Source organism: Bubalus bubalis, chromosome 2, assembly GCF_019923935.1.
Source record: "Bubalus bubalis isolate 160015118507 breed Murrah chromosome 2, NDDB_SH_1, whole genome shotgun sequence".
Taxonomy (NCBI): Eukaryota; Metazoa; Chordata; class Mammalia; order Artiodactyla; family Bovidae; genus Bubalus; species Bubalus bubalis.
The window spans coordinates 108,239,751-108,265,104 of NC_059158.1; the positions used below are offsets into that span (position 1 = coordinate 108,239,751).

Sequence of the window (25,354 nt, forward strand, 5' to 3'; positions counted from 1 at the left end):
CCATGTGCAGTTCTAACTGTTGCTTCCTGACCTGCATACAGATTTCTCAAGAGGCAGATCATGTGGTCTGGTATTCCCATCTCTTCAAGAATTTTCCACAGTTTGTTGTGATCCGCACAGTCAAAGACTTTGGTACTGCCTAGAGTTATACCTTATAGAATAATAGGATGCCCCCAAAAAACTATGAAGTATTGCTTATGATTAACAGAGTAACAAAAATGAAAATTACCTTAAAGCTCCTGATATAAGCCAGGAGTAACATAGTTGAATTTTCGTACTTGTATCTATGCTGATTTTATTTCATCTATTGTTTATTTCTCAAACAATGCTTGAAAGGTAAGCATTACTTTCTACTCTTAATTATGAAGAAGCATTTTGTTCAGGGTGACTATACTAGGAAATAGTAGAGCTTTGTCTATCCAAGTTTGAATTTAGGCCTTTTGACTCCAAAGCTATCCTCTTTTATTCCCCTAAATGTCTTTTTATTTATTTTTTTAACACATAAAGGATCTCAGCAATGTAGAGAGAAGAAGTTTTACTGCGATCAGATGATTTGTGCACAATATCCTTTTCCAGTACTCACTAAATATACACTCAGTATACTCTGCAGAGTTCATCTAGCAGTACCTGGAAGAAAGATAGGATTTATTTTACCCTCTCATCAAGGCTTTTATTGATTATTCTGAAACATAAAGAAACACTTAGAAAATATGTTGACAATCTTATGAAACTCCAGGTCACCATTGATAGAATCCCATTTTTTTTTAATTGTAAAATACTCCCATTGTATCTGATTATTTTAGGACAAAGTATACATTGTTCTTCTTTGAAAAATTTAAGACTGAACTTTGAGCAAGCACAACTGCTTGAGCAAAGTATTTTTTTTAGTACTAGTCATCTATTATATGAATAAACCAACTAGTCATATACTATCTGAATAAACTGAACTGTTAGGCTGAGTTTAGCAGAAGCTAAAATTGATATAAGAAAGATGAACATGAACTGGAAATTTTTTTCTATAAACAACACTTTCTAAAGTAGTTGTTCAGTCGCTCAGTCGTGTCTGACTCTTTGCATCCCCATGGACTGCAGCACACCAGGCTTCCCTGTCCTTCATCATCTCTTGGAGCTTGCTCAAACTCATGTCTATTGAGTTGGTGATACCATCCAACCATCTCATCCTCTGTCATCCCCTTTTTTTCCTGCCTTCAATTTTTCCCAGCATCAAGGTCTTTTCTAATGAGTCAGCTCTCCGCATTAGGTGGCTGAAGTATTGGAGCTTAAGCTTCAGGATCAGTCCTTCCAAAGAATTTTCAGGGTTAATTTCCTTTAGGATTGACTCATTAGATCTCCTTGCAGTCCAAGGGAATCTCAAGAGTCTTCTTCAACACCACAGTTGAAAAGCATTAATTCTTTGGCGCTTAGCCTTCTTTATAGTCCAACTTTCATATACATACATGACTACTAAAAACACATAACTTTGACTATACAGACCTTTGTCAACAAAGTAATGTGTCTGCTTTTTAATACGTTGTCTAGCTTTATCTTAGATTTTCTTCTAATGAGCATACGTCTTTTAATTTCATAGCTTCAGTCGCTATTTGTAGTGATAGTAGGAAATAATATGATGATATGCTTCTTTTAACTGCAAAAATATAATTCATACTGGCACCCCACTCCAGTACTCTTGCCTGGAAAATCCCATGGACGGAGGAGCCTGGTGGGCTGCAGTCCATGGAGTCGCTGAGGGTTGGACACGACTGAGTGACTTCACTTTCACTTTTCACTTTCATGCACTGGAGAAGGAAATGGCAACCCACTCCAGTGTTCTTGCCTGGAGAATCCCAGGGACGGGGGAGCCTGGTGGGCTGCCATCTCTGGGGTTGCACAGAGTGGGACATGACTGAAGTGACTTAGCAGCAGCAGCAGATAATATTGCTACTATATAAATTTTTTTCCCAATGATACTTTGAATCTAACTGGACCTGTTTCAGAGTATCATTCAGTTCAGTTCAGTTCAGTCCCTCAGTCATGACTGACTCTTTGCGACCCCATGAATTGCAGCACACCAGGCCTCCCTGTCCATCACCAACTCCCGGAGTTCACTCAAACTCATGTGCATTGAGTTGGTGATGCCATCCAGCCATCTCATCCTCTGTTGTCCCCTTCTCCTCCTGGCCCTAATCCCTCCCAGCATCAGAGTCTTTTCCAATGAGTCAACACTTCACATGAGGTGGCCAAAGTATTGGAGTTTCAGCTTTAGCATCAGTCATTCCAATGAACACCCAGGACAGATCTCCTTTAGGATTGACTGGCTGGATCTCCTTGCAGTACAAGGGACTCTCAAGAGTCTTCTCCAACACCACAGTTCAAAAGCACCAATTCTTCAGCACTCAGCTTTCTTCACAGTCCAACTCTCACATTCATACATGATCACTGGAAAAACCATAGCCTTAACTAGACAGACCTTTGTTGGCAAGGTAATGTCTCTGCTTTTGAATATGCTATCTAGGTTGGTCATAACTTTCCTTCCAGGGAGCAAGTGTCTTTTAATTTCATGCCTGCAATCACCATCTTCAGTGATTTTGGAGCCCAAAAAAATAAAGTCTGACACTTTTTTCACTGTTTTCCCATCTATTTCCCATGAAGTGATGGGACCAGATGCCATGATCTTAGTTATTCTATATAAAATTGTTTTCCACTTCTGCCAACCATTTTGTCAGTGAGTACTAAGGATTCATTCATTTCCTCTATTTTCTTACCCATTAAGAAAAATGCTTAGACAATAAAAGCTATTATGAAAATTAGTCCAGAGAAAAAAACAAAAAAGGTCAATAATAACAGTGAGATCTAGATTTTGGTAACAGGCCTTGAATCAAAGTAGAAAGTTTAGATGGGGAACATCTGTCTGAGGAGGCCTTACAAATAGCTGTGAAAGGAAGAGAAGTGAAAAGCAAAGGAGAAAAGAAAGACATATGCATTTGAATGCAGAGTTCCAAGAAGAGTGCAGAGAGATAAGAAACCTTTCCTCAGTGATCAGTGCAAATAAATAGAGGAAAGCAATAGAATGGGGAAGACTAGAGATCTCTTCAAAAAAATTAGAGATACCAAGGGAACATTTCATGCAAAGATGGGCTCAATAAAGAACAGAAATGGTATGGACCTAACAGAAGCAAAAGATATTAAGAAGAGGTGGCTAGAATACACAGAAGAACTTTATAAAAAAGATCTTCATGACCCAGATCATAATGATGGTGTGATCACTCAACTAGACCCAGGCATCATGGAATGTGAAGTCAGGGGGCCCTTAGGAAGCATCATTATGAACAAAGTTAGTGGAGTTGATGGAATTCCAGTTGAGCTATTTCAAATTCTGAAAGATGATGCTGTGAAAGTGTTGCACTCAATATGTCAGCAAATTTGGAAAACTCAGCAGTGAACACAGGACTGGAAAAAGTCAGATATCATTCCAATTCTAAAAAAAGGCAATGCCAAATAATGCTCAAACTACTGCACAGTTGCACTTATCTCACATACTAGCAAAGGAATGCTCAAAATTCTCCAAGCCAGGCTTCAGCAATACATGAACTATGAACTTCCAGATGTTTAAGCTTGTTTTAGATAAGGCAGAGGAAACAGAGATCAAATTGCCAACCTCCACTGGATCATCGAAAAAGCAGGAGAGTTTCAGAAAAACATCTATTTCTGCTTTATTAACTATGCCAAAGCCTTTGACTGTGTGGATCACAATAAACTGTGGAAAATTCTTCAAGAGATGGGAATACCAGACCACATGATATACCTCTTGAGAAACCTATATGCAGGTCAGGAAGCAACAGTTAGAACTGGACATGGAACAAGAGACTGGTTCCAAATAGGAAAAGGAGTATGTCAAGGCCGTATATTGTCACCCTGCTTATTTAACTTATATGCAGAGTACATCATGAGAAATGCTGGGCTGGAAGAAGCACAAGCTGGAATCAAGATTGCCGGGAGAAATATCAATAACCTCAGATATGCAGATGACACCACCCTTATGGCAGAAAGTGAAGAGGAACTTAAGAGCCTCTTGATGAAAGTGAAAGAGGAGAGTGAAAAAGGTAGCTTAAAGCTCAACATTCAGAAAACTAAGATCATGGCATCCAGTCCCATCACTTCATGGCAAATGGATGGGGAAACAGTGGAAACTGGCTGACTTTATTTTGGGGGGCTCCCAAATCACTGCAGATGGTGATTGCAGCCATGACATTAAAAGACAGTTACTCGTTGGAAGGAAAGTTATAACCAACCTAGACAGCATATTCAAAATCAGAGACATTACTTTGTCAACAAAGGTCTGTCTAGTCGAGGCTATGCTTTTTCCAGTAATCATGTATGGATGTGAGAGTTGGACTATAAAGAAAGCTGAGCACGGAAGAATTGATGTTTTGAACTGTGGTGTTGGAGAAGACTCTTGAGAGTCCCTTGGCCTGCAAGGAGATCGAACCAGTCCATCCTAAAGGAGATCAGTCCTGACTGTTCAATGAAAGGACTGATGTTGAAGCTGAAACTCCAATACTTTTGCCACCTGATGCGAAGAGCTGACTCCTTTGAAAAGACCCTGATGCTGGGAAAGATTGAGGGCAGGAGGAGAATGAAACGACAGAGGATGAAATGGTTGGATGGCATCACCGACTCAATGGACATGAGTTTGGTGATGGACAGGGAGGCCTGCCCTTCTGCAGTTAATGGGGTCTCAAAGAGTCCGATACGACTGAGCAACTGAACTGAACTGAATAGAATTTTAATTTTCATCCATGAAGCATTTTTGCAGAAGTTTGTAGACATCTGTTATTTAAAAAGTACCTATTAGTAAACACAAACAGCTGAACACACATGTATAAAGAGGAACAAGTAGTGAATTGTAGATAGATAGGTCTTATAGAAGAGTAAACTAGAAGGTTATATGATAGCAGAACAGAAGGTCTTACACTGGAGGAGCTGTTTTTGTTTTTCCCCTTTCAATGCAGTGGAAAACTGCTGAAGACCTTTACAGATAGATATTGGTCAGTCAAACTCTTTTGAAGATGAAGCAGGTATATACTTGATAACTAGATTGGAAAAGTGAGAAATTACAGACAGGATACACTTAGAAGATTATAGAAATGATCCAAATCTGAAATAAAACCTAGGTATAAGAAGATTACAGACAGCAAGAGTGAAAACAGCAGTAACTGAACGTGATGAATGTGAGAGGTAAACTTGACCAAATAATTGGAAAGCTATTAGAGACATTGATCCATATGAAAATAAAAAGAGACTTGCTTCAGACTTTTCTACCTAATCAGCAGTGATTTGTTTCTCTAAGACAGGAATAATTATAAGGTTAGCATGTAAAGCATATAAGGATTAGTCAAGAAGTTATAATTCTGCCCCTATGTTCTTAAAAAAAAAAGATTTAGAAAACATGCATATGTGTTAAAAGTGAGAAAGCCAAGTGAGTAAGCACTCAGTTGTTCAGAGTTGGAGAGCTGTAAAATGTCCGAGGATGAGCACTAAAGATTCCTAAAGTGTTTGTAATGTTCTTAAGATGGATTATGGCTTTATTGATGTTTTCTTAGTTTTTGTACCATCATGTGTTATATATATAATAACATATAGATATATATACACACATACATATATACTTTTATGATCAGAGCTTTTCATAAATGCAACAGATTATTTAATATTTACAGAGTTCCTTTGAGAAAGCTTTTCACAAGTATTACCATTTTGCATTTTTAAGCTTTGCTTGCAAGAACAGAGAAATACTTGCCAAAAAAAAAAAATAAACACTGCAAATGAGTTTTGACTGGCTGAAGTCATATCTGCCCTCAGAGAGTTATGAATCCCCTCCTCTTGGAATGCACACCTGATTCGGGGCAGAAGGCTTGGTGTCCACTCCCAAGATGCTGGTGTCAGTAAGTCTGCTTCATAGAAAGAAAAAAAAAAAAAAAGATGAGTCTCACAAGCAGAGAATTGACAACCAATCCATTGTCATTTAGATTTATCTACATGTTAACCAGTTTGCATACTTACCTCAATCCCTCTTTCATTTAAGGCCTTCTCTCTGAATTATATCTTTCAAGGGTGTTAATTTAATGAGAATTTGTTATTGATATCTGAAAATAGTTTTGTTTAATCTTCTTTTTATAAAGATAATTTTTAATTGTAGTAAAATATACATAATGTAAATTTATCATCTCAAACCTTCTTAATTGTACAGTTTAGTAGTGTTAAGTACATTCACATTGTGTAACCAATCTCCATAACTCTTTCTATCTTACAAAATGAATCTCACCCCATTAAGAAACAACTTCCCATCCCCCTTCTTATTTTCTAGAAACCACTATTCTATTTCTATGTCTCTGAAACTACTATAGGTACCTCAAATAAAAGGCATCATCTAGTACTTACCTTCTTGTGAATGGGTCTTTTCTCTTAGCATGATATCTGCAAGTCCATCCATATTGTAGTATGTCAGAATTTCCTTTCTTTTTAAGGCTGAATAATGCTCCATTTTATGTATGTATCCCAATTTGTTTATACATTCATCAGTCAATGGATGTTTGGGTTGTTTCACTTTTTGGCTATTGTGAATAATGCTGCTGTGAACATAGGTGTGCAAGTATCTCTTTGAGACCTTTGCATTCTTTTGGTTATATACCCAGAGGTGGAATGGCTGAATCATATGGTAATTCTAATTTTTTGAGGAACTGCCATACGATTTCCCACAAAGGCTGCACCATTTTACATTTCTATCATCAGCTCACAAGGGTTCCAGTTTCTTCATATTCTTGCAATATTATTTTCTTCTTCTTCTTCTTCTTTTTTGTTGTTGTTGTTCTTGTTTTTTGTTTGTTAGTTAATTTTCTATTATTAGTAGTTGCCATCCTACTTATGAAGGGCTTCCTTGATGGCTCAGATGGTGAGGAGTCTGCCTGCAATGCAGGATACCTGGGTTTGACCCTTGGGTTAGGAAGATCCCCTAGAGAAAGGAATGACAACCCAATCCAGTATTCTTGCCTGGAGAATTCCTGGACAGAGGAGTTTGGTGGACTACAGTCCATGGCATCGCAGAGGGTCGGATACGACTGAAGGACTTTCACTTTCAATTAATAGGCATGAGGTGGAATATACTTGTGCATATGATTCACATTTCCTAATAATTAGTGATGTTGAATATCTTTTTGTGTTCTTGTTGATCATTTCTGTATCTGCTTTAGAGACATGGCTATTGAGTCATTTGCACATTTTTAAATCAATATTTTGTTGTTGAGATGTAGTTTGGAATATAATGTTGTTGAATACAAATTCAAAGTTTAGTGTCATTTTTTCTCAATCCTTTCCAGATATTATTTTACTATCTTTTCACATCTCTTGAGAATCTCTGTGTTTGTATAATTTGTCATTCCTTTTTTTTTAAAAAACAAAATATATGTTTTCTCTCTAAATGCTTTAAGTTCTTCTTTTTCCTCATGATTGTTTTTATTTAGCCATCTAAACTTTACTGTACTGGGTCATCTCTTTCATCAGTGCAGGGAGAAAACACTCTCAACTATTGTCTCTTATTTTTTCTAGCCTAGTCTCTTTATGCCTTCCTTCTGAAACTGACTAGATGTGGTAAGTTATTTGTTCTAACTTCCAACTCATCTAATCTTTTTGTTTCTGTTTTATTTGGCTAACAGTTAACTGTCTTGCAGTTCATCAGATGTCTTGCAGTTCACAAGTTGTCTTGCAGTCACTAGTGTCTAACCTGCTGGCTAATCCATCTAAATAATTGTTCTTTTTAATATTGTCAAGTTATTTTGCTTCTCATTTATATACATTTCAAGAAGATTTTTAAAAATAAATTATTGCACCTTGCTTATTATTTTGAAGTATATTTTTTTTCCTTTAAAATTACCCACTCAGTTTTCTTTACGTTACACATAATAATTTAAGACCATGTAGGCTTTGGGAACTTAAACCTATTCTTTATTTTTCTCTTATGTCTTATTCTTTGTGTGTGCTTTAATTTTTATGATCTATTATGAGAACAAATTCAGTGTAGAAATTGTCAATTCTTGGGTGGAGAAAATTTTTTTATTCCTTAGAGGATTTGAATTTGCTTCTTTTGGAGAAAAAGGAGTCATTATAAGCAAAGAACCATTCCCTTATACAAACAATGGATGCATCTCTTGCCCAACCACAGACCTATGCTTAGATTTTTTTCTTTCATACCCAGAAGAGAGACAGAAAAAAATGTTTTATATTTATTTAAAGAATCATACTCCTTTTTAAGCAGGCATATATATATATATTTATTTATTTTCTTTTTTAACTCACCTGAGGATGTTGACCATTATTATATCCGGGAATTGCACTTGTTTAGCTCTGCTACTTTTTGTTGGTTTAAAGACTGAACACTCTTGCACTGAGCAACTAGTAATCCAGGAATCTCTAGATTTTCATTACAAATTGTTGCCCCTATGGCCTCACCAACCTCTGTATTCCTACTTGGCTTCCTTTATGATTTTATGTAACATACAATTGTGTATTAGCATTTAGATATTTTTCTGTCTGTCTTATGATCTCAACAACACATTTCAAAGTTTTAATTTATCATACATCAGGGAGTTTTGTGGTGGTGAAAGACTTTTAGGAATATCTAATCTGTCTTACTTTAAGAAGTGAGAGTCATTAGAAATAGGAAATTGAACTTTCTGAAAAACTTGCTCAGAGATCTTGGCTTGACTTGAAAACAGGAGTTTAATCAATTCATTATTTCAGTATTTTTATCAAAAACCCAAAAATATCATTAAATGTATTGCAGTTGTTATTCTTCCCCTGACCCCTTTATGGTGAATTTACTAGGACATTCCAAAACAATAAGACTTGGGCAGTAATCATGGTCAAAAAAGACATAAGTTTTATTTTATTTTAAACACTGATAATTAGAAGCTCCAAACTACTGGACAGAAGAAGGGTTAGGATAGAAAATGATAATTGAGATTGCCTGAATATGTTTAGGTGTGTACTCCTGAAAATACTCTTGAGGATCTTACATCTGATATTTTTAACTTAGCTCACATATCCTTATAATTATAGCTTGTCCATATTATGAATTCATCAAAAGCTATTTATTTTGAAGGCAATGTTGTGTATGTTTGAGGAGAAGAGCTACCAAGATAAATTAGCAAGGGGCCTATCTTCAAGAAGTATATGTGAAAGTAGTAGTATGTTCACATATAGTTATCATGTTACATAGAAAAGGATTGACCAGATACAGTCTTATTGAGTTATATAGAAGGAGAAAATCTTTAAGACTGGGACATATAGAAGAATTGATTAGGTTTTTGTGGTGAAGGGCAATGTTGCCTATCAACTAGACTGAGATTTGCATGAGATTATAAAAAAATAATAGGTATGAGGTCCAGGTAATTCTATATAGATTGGAAAGATCAAGACAAGTATGGAAATCTGAGAAAATGTCAATATGACTCAAGGGTAAGATAATGGGTCAAAAATGGTGAGAAATAAGGTTGGACAGACAGTTATATTCAGATTATATAGAAAGCCAGGCTAAGGAATTCCAGCATCACTTTGAGTGGTTGGAAGCAATCAAATACCTTGGGACAATTGAAGGTCATGATACAGAGCTCTCTAGTCAGAAAAATAACCTGGAGGCAACTAAATCAACTGCCTGAAAGAGGAAAAAGATTATATGCTATGCAATATTAAAGCTAGAAATAGATTTGAGAGAGCATGGACTGTAGAATTGACAGGGACTAAATAGGCATTAATAACTTACATTTAAGCTTCTCTAGTGGCTCAGACAGTAAAGAATCTGCCTGCAATGCAGGAGACCTGGATTTGATCTCTGAGTTGGGAAAATACCCGGTGGAGGCCATGGCAACCCACTCCACTATTCTTGTCTGGAGAATCCCATGGACAGAGGAGCCTGGCAGGCTACAGTCCATGAGGTCACAAAGAATCAGACACAACTAAGTGTTAAGCACAACATACAGATTGCATTTGGCTATGCTTTCCAATTTAAGAGTGCAATGCAGTCTCTAGGTTGTATGTTTAGGAGTCATTTAGAAACAAGTGAATAAATTTTGAGCCGCAGAGACAGCAGGAAAAAAATAAGCAAGCAAACTTTGGATAACATGTATTTTAGAGGAAATAAAAACTTTATTTTTGCAGTACCAAGCAATTCAAGATAAAAAGGCAGAAAACATTAAATCCTTGGATTGGCAAAGTATCCCTCAATCCTGAATTAAGCTACATAAACACACATCATCTAATATTCACAAAATCCTATGATTTATCTATAATTAGCCTCATTGTGCTGATAAAAAAAGAAGCCGAAATTTAAGTGACTTCATTAAAGACAAAGAATAGGCACCCAACCTAGAACAAAAGCCAGAAATTCTCATTATTGTTTCTCAGTAACCAATTAAGTCCAGAGAGTAAAGGAAAAGGAAAAAAATATCCTGAGTGAAGCAAAATAAGTATCTGACATTGAAGGTCTAGCTTTACAAAGGTGTTGTGTTATTATTTTTCTTATTGTTTCTGAATGAAAGGGAGACTGAATGAGAATAAGTAAAAATACAAATAAATCTCCAGCATTGGCTTGAGAAATGAAGTTTGTATTTAAAATCTACCAACTTAACAGAAATTAATGATGAAAGGTACCTTGCAGAGTAAGAAGTTGCTGCTTAGAGGAGAAATTGAAACATGGGGAATACCTTTTAGGACACTGTGATTACAAGTTATTTAGAAATAATGAAATGAATATTGAGCAGGAAAGCAGGCTCTGTCAAGACTCAAGTATGTAAACTTGAGGTTGAGCCTCCTGTGCCAGCAAGGCACGTCACAGCTGACCCAGAACTGCCAGGAATCCCTTTTTTTTAAACTTTGAACTAGCTGGCAAATTTTACAAATCTGGAGTTTTCACCTTTTGAAAATGGCACCTTTTGCTTGATGGCATCTTTTGAAAATGATAAAAAGGGAAGATGTAGCAATTAGATGGGCTTCCCAGGTGGTACAGTGGTAAAGAATCAGCTTGTCAATGCAAGAGACACAGGAGACACAAGTTCACAAGTTCGATCCCTGGGCTAGAAAGATCCTCTGGAAGAGGAAATGGCAACCCTCTCCAGTATTCTTACCTGGTAAATTATTTGGGCAGAGGAGCCTGGCAGGTTATAGTCCATGGTGTCACAAAGAATCAGCCATGACTGAGCACGGAACAGACAGAAATTAGATGAGCTAAGTAGCAGCCACTCTGCATTTCTAGAAGCATTTTGCATGGAACTGCTGCTCTGGAGCAGTAGCTGAAGCAATTGGTATTAGTTTTAACTTGCAAAATCTTAGGTGCCTTCTCAGATCTACTGAATCAGAATCTTCATTTGCACAGTCTCTAAATGTCTGATAAATTTGAGTATCAGGAGTATGGAGAACCCTAAGAGGTACACCAGCTAGGAAATATTAAAACTTTTTAAAATAAAATACCCAGTTAATACATTCAAATGCTACAAATTGGGAATTAAACTGGCCTTGTGTATGACCAACCCAGACAGCATATTAAAAAGCAGAGACATTACTTTGCCAACAAAGGTCTGTCTAGTCAAAGCTGTGGTTTTCCAGTAGTCATGTATGGATGGGAGAGATGGACTATAAAGAAAGCTGAGTGCCGAAGAATTGATGCTTTTGAACTGTGGAGTTGGAGAAGACTTTTGAGAGTCCCTGGGACTGCAATGAGATCCAACCAGTGCATCCTAAAGGAAATCAGTCCTGAATATTCATTGGAAGGATTGATGTTGAAACTGAAATTCCAATACTTTGGCCACCTGATGTGAAGAACTGACTCATTGGAAAAGACCCTGATGCTGGGAAAGATTGAAGGCGGGAGGAGAAGGGGCCAACAGAGGATGAGATGGTTGGATGGCATCACTGACTCAATGGACATGAGTTTGGTTAAATTCTGGGAGTTGGTGATGGACAGGGAGGCCTGGCATGGTGCAGTCCATGGGGATGCAAAGAGTCAGACGTGACTGACCAACTGAACTGAACTGAATTGTGTATCTGTTAATATGTTGAAAAGATTTCCTAGTATCTGTTGTTTTAACACTTTATTTTTCATTTGTTTCTTTATTTAAAACGTGCAATTATATTTAAACCTACTTTCCATCATTTTTTAAAAAGATGTCCAATTGAATAATCAAGTAATAGCAACCCAAATATTCATATTGGCTGTAATGAATAAAAACATAATTAGATTTCAGTAATTTCTATAGAATCCACATTGGAGGAATTTTAAAAGGGTTTCAGTTTCTTTGCTCATATCTCAGTCAATTTCTGCTAATTATCCATTTTAAAGATGTTCAACTCTCTGGTAATTCTTTTCAGAAAGTTGAATTGTTTTATTTAATTTCAGTAACAAATTGGCACTTAACAGATAAAATGGCCCATTTGTTGATGGCCCACAAGTACTTTCTCCTAACTAGAAAGATGTACTACCAACTAGAGAAGCTATTACTCTAATTTGAATTTTGGTCACCTTGGCCCATAGGACTGCTGCCTGCATCTGCTCCTTAGTGTTTACTAGCGAATCATTGACTGTTAGTGCAAATTTAATGCTAATTGTTACTTCAGGTTTTCAAATGGCTCAGCAGTAAGACATTAATGATTATTCATGCCTTAAGAAGGGCTGATAAGGGAATGAGATTACATCTTGTACAATTTTAGCTAACAAATTAAAGTGTAAATTAAATTTTCCCTGAGACAGAAAATAACTGACTTGGAAAGCCAAAACAATGAGAAATTTCATTCACTTGTGATTTTCTCTTTCCTGTTGTACAGATATTCAGAGTATCAGAGGGTTAACTGTGGACTGGGTCTCACGTAATTTATACTGGATTAGCTCAGAATTTGATGAAACACAAATTAATGTGGCAAGACTAGATGGCTCCTTGAAAACCTCAATTATCCATGGAATCGATAAGCCACAGTGTCTAGCAGCTCACCCAGTCAGGGGGTAAAGTATGATTTTTTTTTTTAAGTTTTTCAAAATTTTATACACCTTTGCTCTGATATTATGTAAAAACTTTGTTGAATTCAGAAGAGACACACATATACATATGTGTATATACATATAAGCTATACAGTAAAAAAGGCAAATGTGAATATGGAAATTATAGGCGATCCCTGGTTAATGATTTCTGCTTTCTGCATGAAATCAAGTTTTTATATATTACTGTAAAATTTTATCAATTTATGTTTATAAAGAGTGACAGTTCAGAATGAGAAAAAGAGAGAGAGAGAGAGAAGCCTAGGAAAGTTGTTAATTTCATTTCAAATACCAGTTGTTAATAACATGTTTACTGTGAGTTGATGTTATGGTCACTGCAAATTAGATCACATTCTCCCATCTTCTGGTTAGTCTTCAGGTATGCATGTAGAGAACTCATGTAGAGCTAAAAGAAAGTCTTTCTCTGTAGTGCTTTCAACAGGAATGATTGAAATGACTTTGTTTCCTTCTCTGGTACCTGATTTTTCTGAATCAAGAGAATTAACATTGATGAATGATTTTAAATGGAAATAATTTACTGTAATTAAAGTTAAGGGCTTCCCAGGTGGCACTAGTAGTAAAGAACCCGCCTGCCAATGCAGGAGACATAAGAGCTATGGATTCGATCTCTTGTGCAGGAAGATCCCCTAGAGGAGGGCATGGCAACCCACTCCAATATTCTTGCCTGGAGAAGCCCATGGATGTTTGTGGGTGTAGAGGAGAAACAAGTGAGATAATGGGTCTTCAATGAGAGGAAAAAGTAAGAGTGGTACTTCTTCCCAGGCAAGTGGCTCAACAATTTGGAGACTTCTTGGAAAAAAATATAATCCTGAGCCAATAATTTAATATTAACTTAGTTCGTCAACAGATGTTTCTAGTCAACAAGTAGGTCTATATCTAATATTTTTAAACCATATCTCTTTTGAATTAAGGAAACTCTACTGGACAGATGGCAACACAATTAATATGGCAAATATGGATGGCAGTAATAGCAAGATTCTCTTTCAAAATCAAAAGGAACCTGTTGGTAAGTTTTATTATATATATATATATACATATACATATATATATTTTTTTTACAGTTAATCACTGCAGTTTTTAATATGACAAATCTGTACTCATACAATGGATCTTTGCTCTTAAGCCTGAAAGAAAATATTGTAGATTGATAATATAAATTAAATCATAAATTTATTGATCTTACTGAATCTATTTGGTTTATGTAGGGTAGGAAGGAAACTTTTTTTTCTGCAGAAGAAGTTTTTTTTTGCTAAGATAATTTTTTATAGTATCTCAAGTATGGAAGTTGCTTAAAACTTAATGTAATTAATACATATACTATCTTATTCTCACTGATGAATACCTTATACACCAATTGCTTCAATGGCGATATGATGTACTGAGGCTTCCTCTGATCATAATTGTTGCGGCATTATTAATAGTTACAATGATTTGAGTTTAAGCCTTTAATATTTAATTTTCATTAGTTTTCATTTACTCTGCAGAGTGTTTATTTAGCTTTTCATTCTACCTTTGTTAACTGTTGTAAATCATCACATGAAACTTCATGGTGCTGAAAGAGAGATTTGAGTCATTCCCATAAATGATCCTTGAAAATCAAGCTACAAGGATTCTTCTAGAAGATAATATTACATATTTGCACATAGATATCTATACATTATGCTAATCTTTTCAAACAGTAATCACTTTTCTCATCTTCTCTTATACTTCTTTGAGAGGCCTGAATTTGTCATCTCAAAGTACCTTTTTAAAAAATCCAACAATGAACCTGGATTTTTATATTATATTAAATGTATATATATAAAAGAAAACCATAATTTTGCTTTGAATTGAATACTATATATTTTTAAATCTTGGAGTAAAATTACTGTACCATGGAGCTTTTCAGCACTAATTTCTTAGTTTTAGAAATGTGGAAATATACTTACTTGAAGTATCTCATTTTTAATAGTGATGATTCAATAAAGGAATAATATTAAGATTTACAATAAATGGGAATTTTTATGTGGTCCATAGAATAAACCTCTGATGTAAAATGATACTATTAACAACTCTTTTCTTTGGACTGTTAGTTCTAAGATGTGATACACAATTGAAATTCAAGGTAGTGTTAGAAATTAAAGGCAAATAGAAATGCTAATACTTCTGTGTAGAAGATGATAGAACAAAAGAAACAAGGGATTCTACAAGATAGGACCCATACAAAGGACTTAATTTGGACTAAAGCAATTCAGTCAGTGCTTATCTGGAGTTGTTCAGAATATTTAAAATGGAAAAGTGAATGTGACTGAAACAGTATGAGCAAATAAAGTTCTTACATTGTAATGTGGTAGCCATAGATTACACCAAAATAATTCACATGCTTGTTTTTATAATGGGGAAAGCCTTATCTTTCTTAATACTAAATTTCCATTTTCCTACTCAAAATAAATTAAAGAAGAGCTATATATGCATAACTTAGGTAAGGAAAGTTTGTAAGGAAAAGAATTACTGCTACTATATACACTTTGTAGTTGGCCCATCAGATGTCATACACCACATACTGTTAACTGTGTATGGATGATGATTCAACACCATCATTTATTTTAAAGGTACAACATCACCATTTAACATTTCAACATCATCATTAAAATTTTAAAATAAATTCAAAATGACACCATTAAATATTAATTTGTGTGAGATACACTATTTTCCCAGAAATAACCCAGAACCTTATTACAAAGCACATTTGAAGTCAGGATTCATGAGTATAGATTGTGAGTCAGATATTCAATAAACAGATTTTCATGATCAGATTTTGTATTCAGCCTGTAGATAAAAATTTGACATTGTTCTTTTTCCTTTAGGGGCACAGGAACCTAAATCACTTTAGATTCCACTAAGTGAATTTATCCCACTGACCTTCAGCAAATTACAGTTAGCTTGGTTGTACTTGCTTTCCTCATCTGTAAAATCAAGGCAAAATGCCTATTTTTATAAAGTTCTCATGAGGATTAAATGAGGAAAACTTATGAAAAGAACAGCTGGCCTTTTGTAATAGAACCTATCAGGAGTAGTAGTAGAAGGTATATTGGGTCCCATAGACTGGAATTTGAATGATTTGATTGTCTGCAGTATTAAGTGCGTATAAAAGAATTCAGTGCAGAATAAACATAGAACAAAATCCGCAGAAATGTGGCAAAGGAATATATGTAACCAAGTGGGCCTCTGAGATGAACAAACTTTTATGCAGATCTGAGGATTTAACTCTATATTGTCTTGATGTTGATGCTCAGAGGCAAACATGTTTGAAATACTCTTCTGCTTTCAGATTTTGTCAGCATATCTGCCCCAGGGCAATAGACAGCTGTGCCCTCATCTTGCTCTAATAGTTCTTGATGTGATTTACAGGTATTGGTTACAAGTTCCTCCCAGTAACTTAGGTTACTAGTCATGTTTATCAAGTGTTAAGATTGCTGGTCTCTGTGACGTTAATGACCCGCTATGTTGTCCATTGGTAAATGTGTTCCTCTTGCTGTTTCTTCTCCCTTCCTTGTCTAAGCTTGTGGTCATTTGGCTCTGTAGGGGAGGAAGGGGCTTTCCTATCACTTTCTAGGTTCTTTTGGCTGGTCTAATGCATATATATACCTCGGAGATGTTACAGCTTCAGTTCAGCAAATAAGTGAGTCACACAAAAATTTTTGGTTTCCCAGTGCATATAAAAGTTATGTTGTACACCATACTGTAGTCTTTCAAGTGGGTGATAACATTGTGTCTTAAAACAAACAAAGGGTGTACATACCTTAATTAAAAAATACTTTATTGCTAAATTCCTAACCATCATCTGAACCTTCAGCAAGTCATCATAGTAATGGCAAAGACTACTGATCACAGATCAACGTAAGAAATATAATAATGTAAAATTATGAGATATTAACCAGACTGTGGCACAGAGACAGGCAGTAGTCAGATGCTGTTGGAAAAAATGGTGCTAATAGACCTACTAGGTACAGGGTTGACACAAACATTCAATTTGCAAGAAACACAGTATCTGCAGAGTGCACAGTAAAGCAGAGAGAAATAAAATGAGGTATACCTGTAGTTAAATTCACAGAAGGCAGGAGAAGAAAAACAGGAAAAAAAATTTAATTATGTACATATGGGACCCCCATTAAAAATGAGACCGGAAGAAGTAACCAAAGCAGGAAGCTTTTTTACCTGTTAGATAAAGAAAATTGTTTTGAAGATTTGACAAAACAAAGGGGTTTGAACTTGCAGTTCCAAAGTAATGAAGAGGTAACAAACCTTATTAATACTGCTGTTTGGGCCTTGGATTCCCTATCTCTGGCAATAAGGACACCTTCTATCTTCCTGGTATAAGGAGGATAGCTTTTCATGGGAGAATTAGTCCTTGTTTTCAGAAAAACAAAAGAGGGTCAGTGTATTCTTACCAGCTGTTTAAGTAACTTTAAATCAAAATAATTAATATGCCCACATATTCACATTTAGGGGTGGCCTGTCCTCAACCTGTCAGTTTTCTAGCATCGCAGATGTTTCTCAAAAAAGAAAGAACAAGTAAAAATCAGTTGGTCAGTTTATCTACTTATTGACAAGTTTTTTTTTCTTTTAAAGCACAGAGTATAAATATAGAATAAATTATTCAGAATGCAACCCTTATTCATTTCAACCGTGTTAATTGCGATTTTTGATCTATCCCAGTAGGCTAGAGAGACTCTTATCTGTAAATTAACTGTAAAAAGTATTACTGCTGAGTAACTTTCTAGCAGGAAATTCTTATCTATATTCAGTTAGTTTAAATTGTTCATTTGTGTGGCACCAGTTAAGATGATGTTTTCAAGATTATTATAGGTGCTATTAAAACAGATTAAAAGCTATGTTCCATAGTAACTGTTTTTCAAGTTGTAGTGTTTTTACTGTGTGTGCTTGAACCATTTTCTTAAAATATATTCACTAATATATTATTTATGAAGTTATGCAAAATACTTAAATATTTCAGATTTGTTTTCTTTTTTTTAAGTTTTTTTTTTTTTTTTTGCTGTTATTTTTTTGCTCTCTTAATGGACAATTTAGAGCTGTAGTGTAAATAAGCAGACTCTCCTCCCCTCAAAAAAACTTGTTTTTGGTTTATATACAAATTTAAATGCTGTTTATTGTAGTATCAAGGTTAAGTCTCATATGGAAACATTTGATAATGGAAGAATCTTTGAAATACTCTCAAGAATTCACTTTATAAGATTCTTTTAAAACTATTCCCCTGAGAATATTTCTAAAATGGAATTTTCAGTCCTATAAATGAACATATGAATGTGTGAAAAAGTAAGTACAAACCTATTTTTGTTTGTATACATGACTGTTATACATATGAAATATTATATGCATAGGGATTTTTTTTTACTGTTATTTACTTACTGAAGTTCACTGATATTTTACACTTAGGAAATTATTTTAATTTCTTTTTTCATAATGAATCTGTCTTGGAAATCTCTGGCTTAAACTCCTCCCCACTGCATTCCCTGAACCATTTCTATGAAGAAAATTAGGTGATTAGGAAAGGAGGAGATACTGTTTAATTGATTTTTCTCCTATGCATATTGATTGTCAGATTATAAATTATTTTGGGGAAAAATATATAGAACAATGTATAGGAAAAATATGTGCAAAATGTCAGGAGAAAAAAACAATATTCTGTCTGGCAAGGCTGGGGAATGTCAACTCAAAACGATCATTTTCTATCACCCTTTATGAAAGCTATATTCTCACTAAAGTTACGCTTTGTGTTTGCATGCACTTAGCCTGGGATGTATGATGATGATGATATAGAATCATCATTTTGGTAACAAAAATAGTGTAATTATTTTGCCTACTTATTAAGGACTTAAAATATGCCAGGTACTTGCAAAATGCTTTCATTAATCATCTCATAGTAATCATTTCTGGAAGGCTTTCTTACTCTTCCTTTATAGATTCAGAAATTGAGGCTTGTTGAAAGAAATTAGTTGCCTGTCATAAATGGTAGAGTTGCAATTCAAACCAAGTTTATCTGCTTCCAAAGTCATATTAAATCTTAACCATTATGCTATGCCCACAGAGGCTGATTTCATATAGTGATTACCTAACCTCAAGCAAAGATCAAGGAATAAAACCAGTACTCTTTCAAGCATAGAGAGTGAAAAGAAAAATGTACGGCTTATGTACTCCTGAGAAACATGGGGCCAATAAGGACACTGCAGCCAGCTTTTCTAAGCAGCCAGGGGTAGGCAAGCACCAGTTTAACCTCTGTGTCTATTTTGCTGTACAATTAATTATTTCTGAATTTTTAAATGCATATTTTAAACAGTAATGTCACTAATATACTAGGTTTTCTTCTTTTTGCAGAATGGTTTTTATAGTTTAATTTACTGGATTTCCCTTACTTGTTTCCTGTTATATCCCTATGTGTGACATAACTTAAAAGAGAAGTTCATCCTGATCTTATCAAAAGACCCAACTTTACATTTTATGAATGTGCATCACTGAAGACAAAGTAACTGCTACTTAGAGGCAGGTTGGGCTGAATAACTTTGTTTCTGTTAAATACAAATCACCATTCTCATTATCCATTGTCGAACCAAATATTTTCAGTTAAGAGTTGTTGCTCTGTCTTGGATGCATTAAACGCTTAGAGCAGTTTGCAAAAGAGGGGATTTTAATTTACTATTTAAAGTGATTGCCAAGTTTACAATGTTTGCATATTATGAATTTTATCCCTTAAGCCTCATATAAAGTATCTTGACTTGTCAATAAGCATTTCAATTTTTGGCTTATTCTTAAGAATCTACTGTACTATATATTTCATTTTCTTGATGTTTTCTCTTCACTGTAAATGTGATCCCAACCAAAAGTCATTTGTTTACTCAACTTTCAAGTATACCTTCTTGAAGCCTGCCAAACTATTAAATTTTAATTGTTTAATCATTCCAACTCTTATTGTGTATATGTGGATTTAAAAATTTTTATGGATAGCATTCATAAACACTGCTTAGCATGTCAAAAGAGCTCAAGGATCTCACTATTTAAAAATAAGAATATTTATATATACTTATTACTCAGCACACTTTTATTATGCATGAAGCTCAATCAACATATAAGGCTATGTACCACAAAAGAAATGATAATAATATGTTACCAAAAAGACCAGGGGAATTAACAAACTGATATTAAAATTATACATTCATGTACACACAAATAATTTAAATTATTATGTTTTTTAATTTGATACTCAAATGTGATGAAGTATTTTAAAAAAAATTATGAAGGGTATTTAGGTTCTAGACTCTGAAAATAAAACCTGGGATACATTATCAAAGTCATAGTCCAGTAAAGGAAAAAAATAGAAACATAAACCATTTGATGAGATCTTCTGTAGAGTTAAACAACAACAAAAACACATACCATTAATGAGTACTATTTCAAGACAGCATAAAGATAATATAAGTAGACACAATGAAAAATAGAACAACTCATTCTTTATGGAAAGAAAAATAGAGGAATAAGTTGTTACCAAATTGGTGATATTTTTAAGTTTCAACTGGAATTTGAAGAAGACATACATTTTTGCTTTTGAGTTATGAGAGGAGAAGGGGATTTCCTTAGTCTTAGTGAAAAAGGGAGGGAAAAAAAAAGGTTTAAAAGGGTCAAAATCATATTTTGTCTACAATCTGAATTATTCTGTGTGTCTAGGGGAAAAAGTATATAGCCCAAGGAAATGTTTAGGATTATATTGACAAGAACTATAATTTTAAAATATTCAAGTGACACAATTTAATGCTTTAAAGACAGTTTGCTTTATTTTACCTATCAAGCTATAAAATATAGTTTAGGCAAAGTATAAAACTGTAGGTTGTTGTTCTTGTTCAGTCACCCAGTTGTGTCCAACTCTGCAACCCATGGACTGCAGCACGCCAGGTGTCCCTGCCCCTCACCATCTCCCGGAGTCTGCCCATGTTCATGTTCACTGCATCAGTGATGCCATCCAGTCATCTTATCCTCTGATGCCCTCTTCTCCTTCTACCCTTGATCTTTCCCAGAATCAGGGAATTATCTCTGATTCTCTGTGTATAATGACTCATTATACACAATGAGTCATGTGTATAGGTATTAAACCTTTTAAAATGATCTTTTAGAAAAAATATAAAACCATTTCTTAACAAAAGCTTGTCACTAATTCTGGGTTTCTTCTAATTTTGCATGTTATTTTCACAAGGCACATAATTTTTACCAGTCACTAAGAACTTGAATGATAGAATAATTGTCCCAGGTAAAATGATTTATGTGAAGGAGAATGGAGGAGATGCTAAAATCTTAACTTGATAAAATAAATAGCAAGGAAGTAATGACCTTAGTTCTGTAGCTCTCTAGGTTATCAGTGACTTCTTAAAGCAGAGTGAATTGGGGGGATGATTTCAAGAAATAATTTAGATCAAGGTAATATAAGAACAATATAGATACTTGCAGTGGAAGAAAAAAATAAAAAAAAATATTATTTCATCTATCTTCCTAGGTTATTTCGTCTACCTTCCTCCTTCCATGGTCTGGCTAGGGCCCTAGAAATTAGTCTGACAAAAGACAAAAACAGAGCTTATTAACTTGTGTAGCATACATGCATGTGAGAGAAACACACTGAAGAATAGCTCAAAGGAGTGGTGTGGACATGTGCGTATATCATCTTCAGTCAGTTCACTTAGGTCGCTCAGTCGTGTCTGACTCTTTGTGACCCCATGGACTGCAGCACGCCAGGCTTCCCAGTCCATTACCAACTCAGGGAGCATACTCAAACTCATGTCCATCACATCCATGATGCCATCTAACCATCTCATCCTCTGTCGTCCCCTTCTCTTGCCTTCAATCTTTCCCAGCATCAGGGTCTTTTCCGATGAGTCAGTTCTTCGCATAAGGTGGCCAAAGTATTGGAGTTTCAGCTTCAGCATCAGTCCTTCCAATGAATACTCAGGACTGATTTCCTTTAGGATTGACAGGTTGGATCTCCTTGCAGTCCAAGGGACTCTTGAGAGTCTTCTCCAACACCACAGTTCAAAAGCATCAATTCTTCAGCACTCAGCTTTCTTTATAGTCCAGCTCTCACATCCATACATGATTATTTGAAAAACCATAGCTTTGATTAGTTGGACCTTTGTTGGAAAAGTAATGTCTCTGCTTTCTAATATGCTATCTAGGTTGGTCATAGCTATTCTTCCAAAGAGCAAGCGTCTTTTAATTTCATGGCTGTAGTCACCATCTGCAGTGATTTTGGAGCCCCAAAAAATGAAGTCTCACTGTTTCTATTGCTTCCCCATCTATTTGCCATGAAATGATGGGACCAGATGCCATGATCTTAGTTTTCTGAATGTTGAGTTTTAAGCCAACTTTTTCACTCTCCTCCTTCACTTTCATCAAGAGGCTCTTTAGTTCTTCTTCACTTTCTTCCATAAGGATGGTGTCATCTGTATATATGGGTTTATTGATATTTCTCCTGGCAATCTTGATTCCAGCTTGTGCTTCATCCAGGCTGGCATTTAGCATGATGTATTCTGCATATAAGTTAAATAAGCAGGGTGACAATATACAGCCTTGACGTACTCCTTTCCAGATTTGGAACCAGTCTTTTGTTTCATGTCCATTTCTAACTGTTGCTTCCTGACCTGCATACAGATATCTCAGGAGGCAGGTCAGGTGGTCTGGGATTCCCATCTCTTTAAGAATTTTCCACATTTTGTTGTGATCCACACAGTCAAAGGCTTTAGTGTAGTCAATAAAGCAAAAGTAGATTTTTTCTGAAACTCCCTTGCTTTTTCAATGATCCAGTTTATGTTGGCAATTTGATATAGCATCTTACCAAAGAACAATAAATTTGTAGAGAAATAAAAAGATAAAGGAAAAAGGTTTTAGACTTAAAGAAAGTAAGCTATAAGAAGGTGATTACATGAGAAAAACTAAAGAAAGATAAGAGTCATTTTAGTAAATTCCTTTCAGTGCTATCTCTGGGCTGGTAAGAGTCTAGACTTATCTCTGGTGATTAACAGGTAAGCCTCCTCCCAGGTGGCTCAGTGGGCAAAGAATCCACCTGCAGTGTAGGAGACATGGGTTTGATCCCTGGGTCAGGAAGATCCATTGAAGGAAGGCATAGCAACCTCCTCTAGTATTCTTGCCTGGAGAACCCCATGGACAGAGGGGCCTGGGGGGTTACAGCTCATTGGGTTGCAAAGAATTGGATATGACTGAAGCAACTTCACGGGCGCAGGGGGGCAGAGAGGAGGTACTCCATGTCCAAGGTAAGGAGCAGCGGCTGCACTTTGCTGGAGCAGCTATGAAGAGATACCCCACATCCAAGGTAAGAGAAAACCAGGTAAGACGGTAGATGTTGCAAGAGGGCATCAGAGGGCAGACACACTGAAACCATAATCACAGAAAACTAGCCAATCTGATCACGCGGACCACAGCCTTGTCTCACTCAATGAAACTAAACCATGCTGTGTGGGGCCACCCAAGAAGGGTGGGTCATGGTGGAGAGGTCTGACAGAATGTGGTCCACTGGAGAAGGGAAAGGCAAACCACTTCAGTATTCTTGCCTTGAGAACCCCATGAACAGTATGAAAAGGCAAAATGATAGGATACTGAAAGAGGAGTAGAACTCCCCATGTCATTAGGTGCCCAATATGCTATAGGAGGTCAGTGGAGAAATAACTCCAGAAAGAATGAAGGGATGGAGTCAAAGCAAAAACAATACCCAGTTGTGGATGTGACTGGTGATAGAAGCAAGGTCCAATGCTATAAAGAACATTATTGCATAGGAACCTGGAATGTTAGGTCCATGAATCAAGGCAAATTGGAAGTGGTCAAACAGGAGATGGAAAGAGTGAACGTTGATATTCTAGGAATCGGAGAACTAAAATGGATGGGAATGGGTGAATTTAACTCAGATGACCATTATATCTTCTACTGTGGGCAGGAATCCCTTAGAAGAAATGGAGTAGCCATCATGGTCAACAAAAGAGTCCAAAATGCAGTAGTTGGATGCAATCTAAAAAATGACAGAATGATCTCTGTTTGTTTCCAAGGCAAACCATTCATTATCACAGTGATCCAAGCCTATGCCCCAACCAGTAATACTGAAGAAGCTGAAGTTGAATGGTTCTATGAAGACCTACAAGACCTTTTAGAACTAACAGCCAAAAAAGATGTCCTTTTCATTATAGGGTACTGGAATGCAAAAATAGGAAGTCAAGAAACACCTGGAGTAACAAGCAAATTTGGCCTTGGAATATGGAATGAAGCAGGGCGAAATCTAATAGAGTTTTGCCAAGAGAATGCACTGGTCATAGCAAACACCCTCTTCCAACAACACAAAGAAGACTCTACACATGGACATCACCAAATGGTCAACACCAAAATCACATAGATTATTTTCTTTGCAGCCAAAGATGGAGAAACTCTAAACAGTCATCAAAAACAAGACCGGGAGCTGACTGTGGCTCAGATCATAAACTCCTTATTGCCAAATTCAGACATAAATTGAAGAAAGCAGGGAAAACCACTAGACCATTCAGGTATGACCTAAATCGAATCCCTTATGATTATACAGTGGAAGTAGGAAAAAGATTTAAGGGACTAGATCTTATAGACAGAGTGCCTGATGAACTATGGACTGAGGTTCATAACGTTGTACAGGAGACACGGATCAAGACCATCAACATGGAAAAGAAATGCAAAAAAGCAAAATGGCTGTCTGAGGAGACCTTACAAATAGCTGTGAAAAGAAGAGAAGCAAAAAGCAAAGGAGAAAATGAACGATATTCTCATTTGAATGCAGAGTTCCAAAGAACAACAAGGAAAGATAAGAAAGCCTTCATCAGCAATCAATGCAAAGGAATAGAGGAAAACAACAGAATGGGAAAAGCTAGAGATCTCTTCAAGAAAATTAGAGAAAGCAAGGGAACATTTCATGCAAATATGGGCTCAATAAAGGACAGAAATGATGTGGACCTAACCGAAGCAGAAGATATTAAGAAGAGGTGGCAAGAATACACAGAAGAACTGCACAAAAAAGATCTTCAGGACCAAGATAATCATGATGGTGTTATCACTCACCTAGAGCCAGACATCCTGGAATGTGAAGTCAAGTAGGCCTTAGAAAGCATCACTACAAAAAAAGCTAGTGGATATGATGGAATTCCAGTTGAGCTATTTTAAATCCTGAAAGATGATGCTGTGAAAGTACTGCAC

General features: G+C 35.8%; 1 protein-coding gene across 1 annotated transcript in view; it reads left to right on the forward strand.

Annotated features, from left to right (window-relative positions):
• The window catches only part of LRP1B (LDL receptor related protein 1B), a 2,209,913-nt gene that overhangs the window by 1,485,737 nt on the left and 698,822 nt on the right, over window positions 1-25,354 (forward strand). Inside the window, exons 30-31 of the mRNA XM_025261770.3 lie at window positions 12,868-13,042; window positions 14,008-14,102. Of these exons, the coding sequence (XP_025117555.3) occupies window positions 12,868-13,042; window positions 14,008-14,102 (270 nt within the window). The remainder of the gene's footprint in view (window positions 1-12,867; window positions 13,043-14,007; window positions 14,103-25,354) is intronic.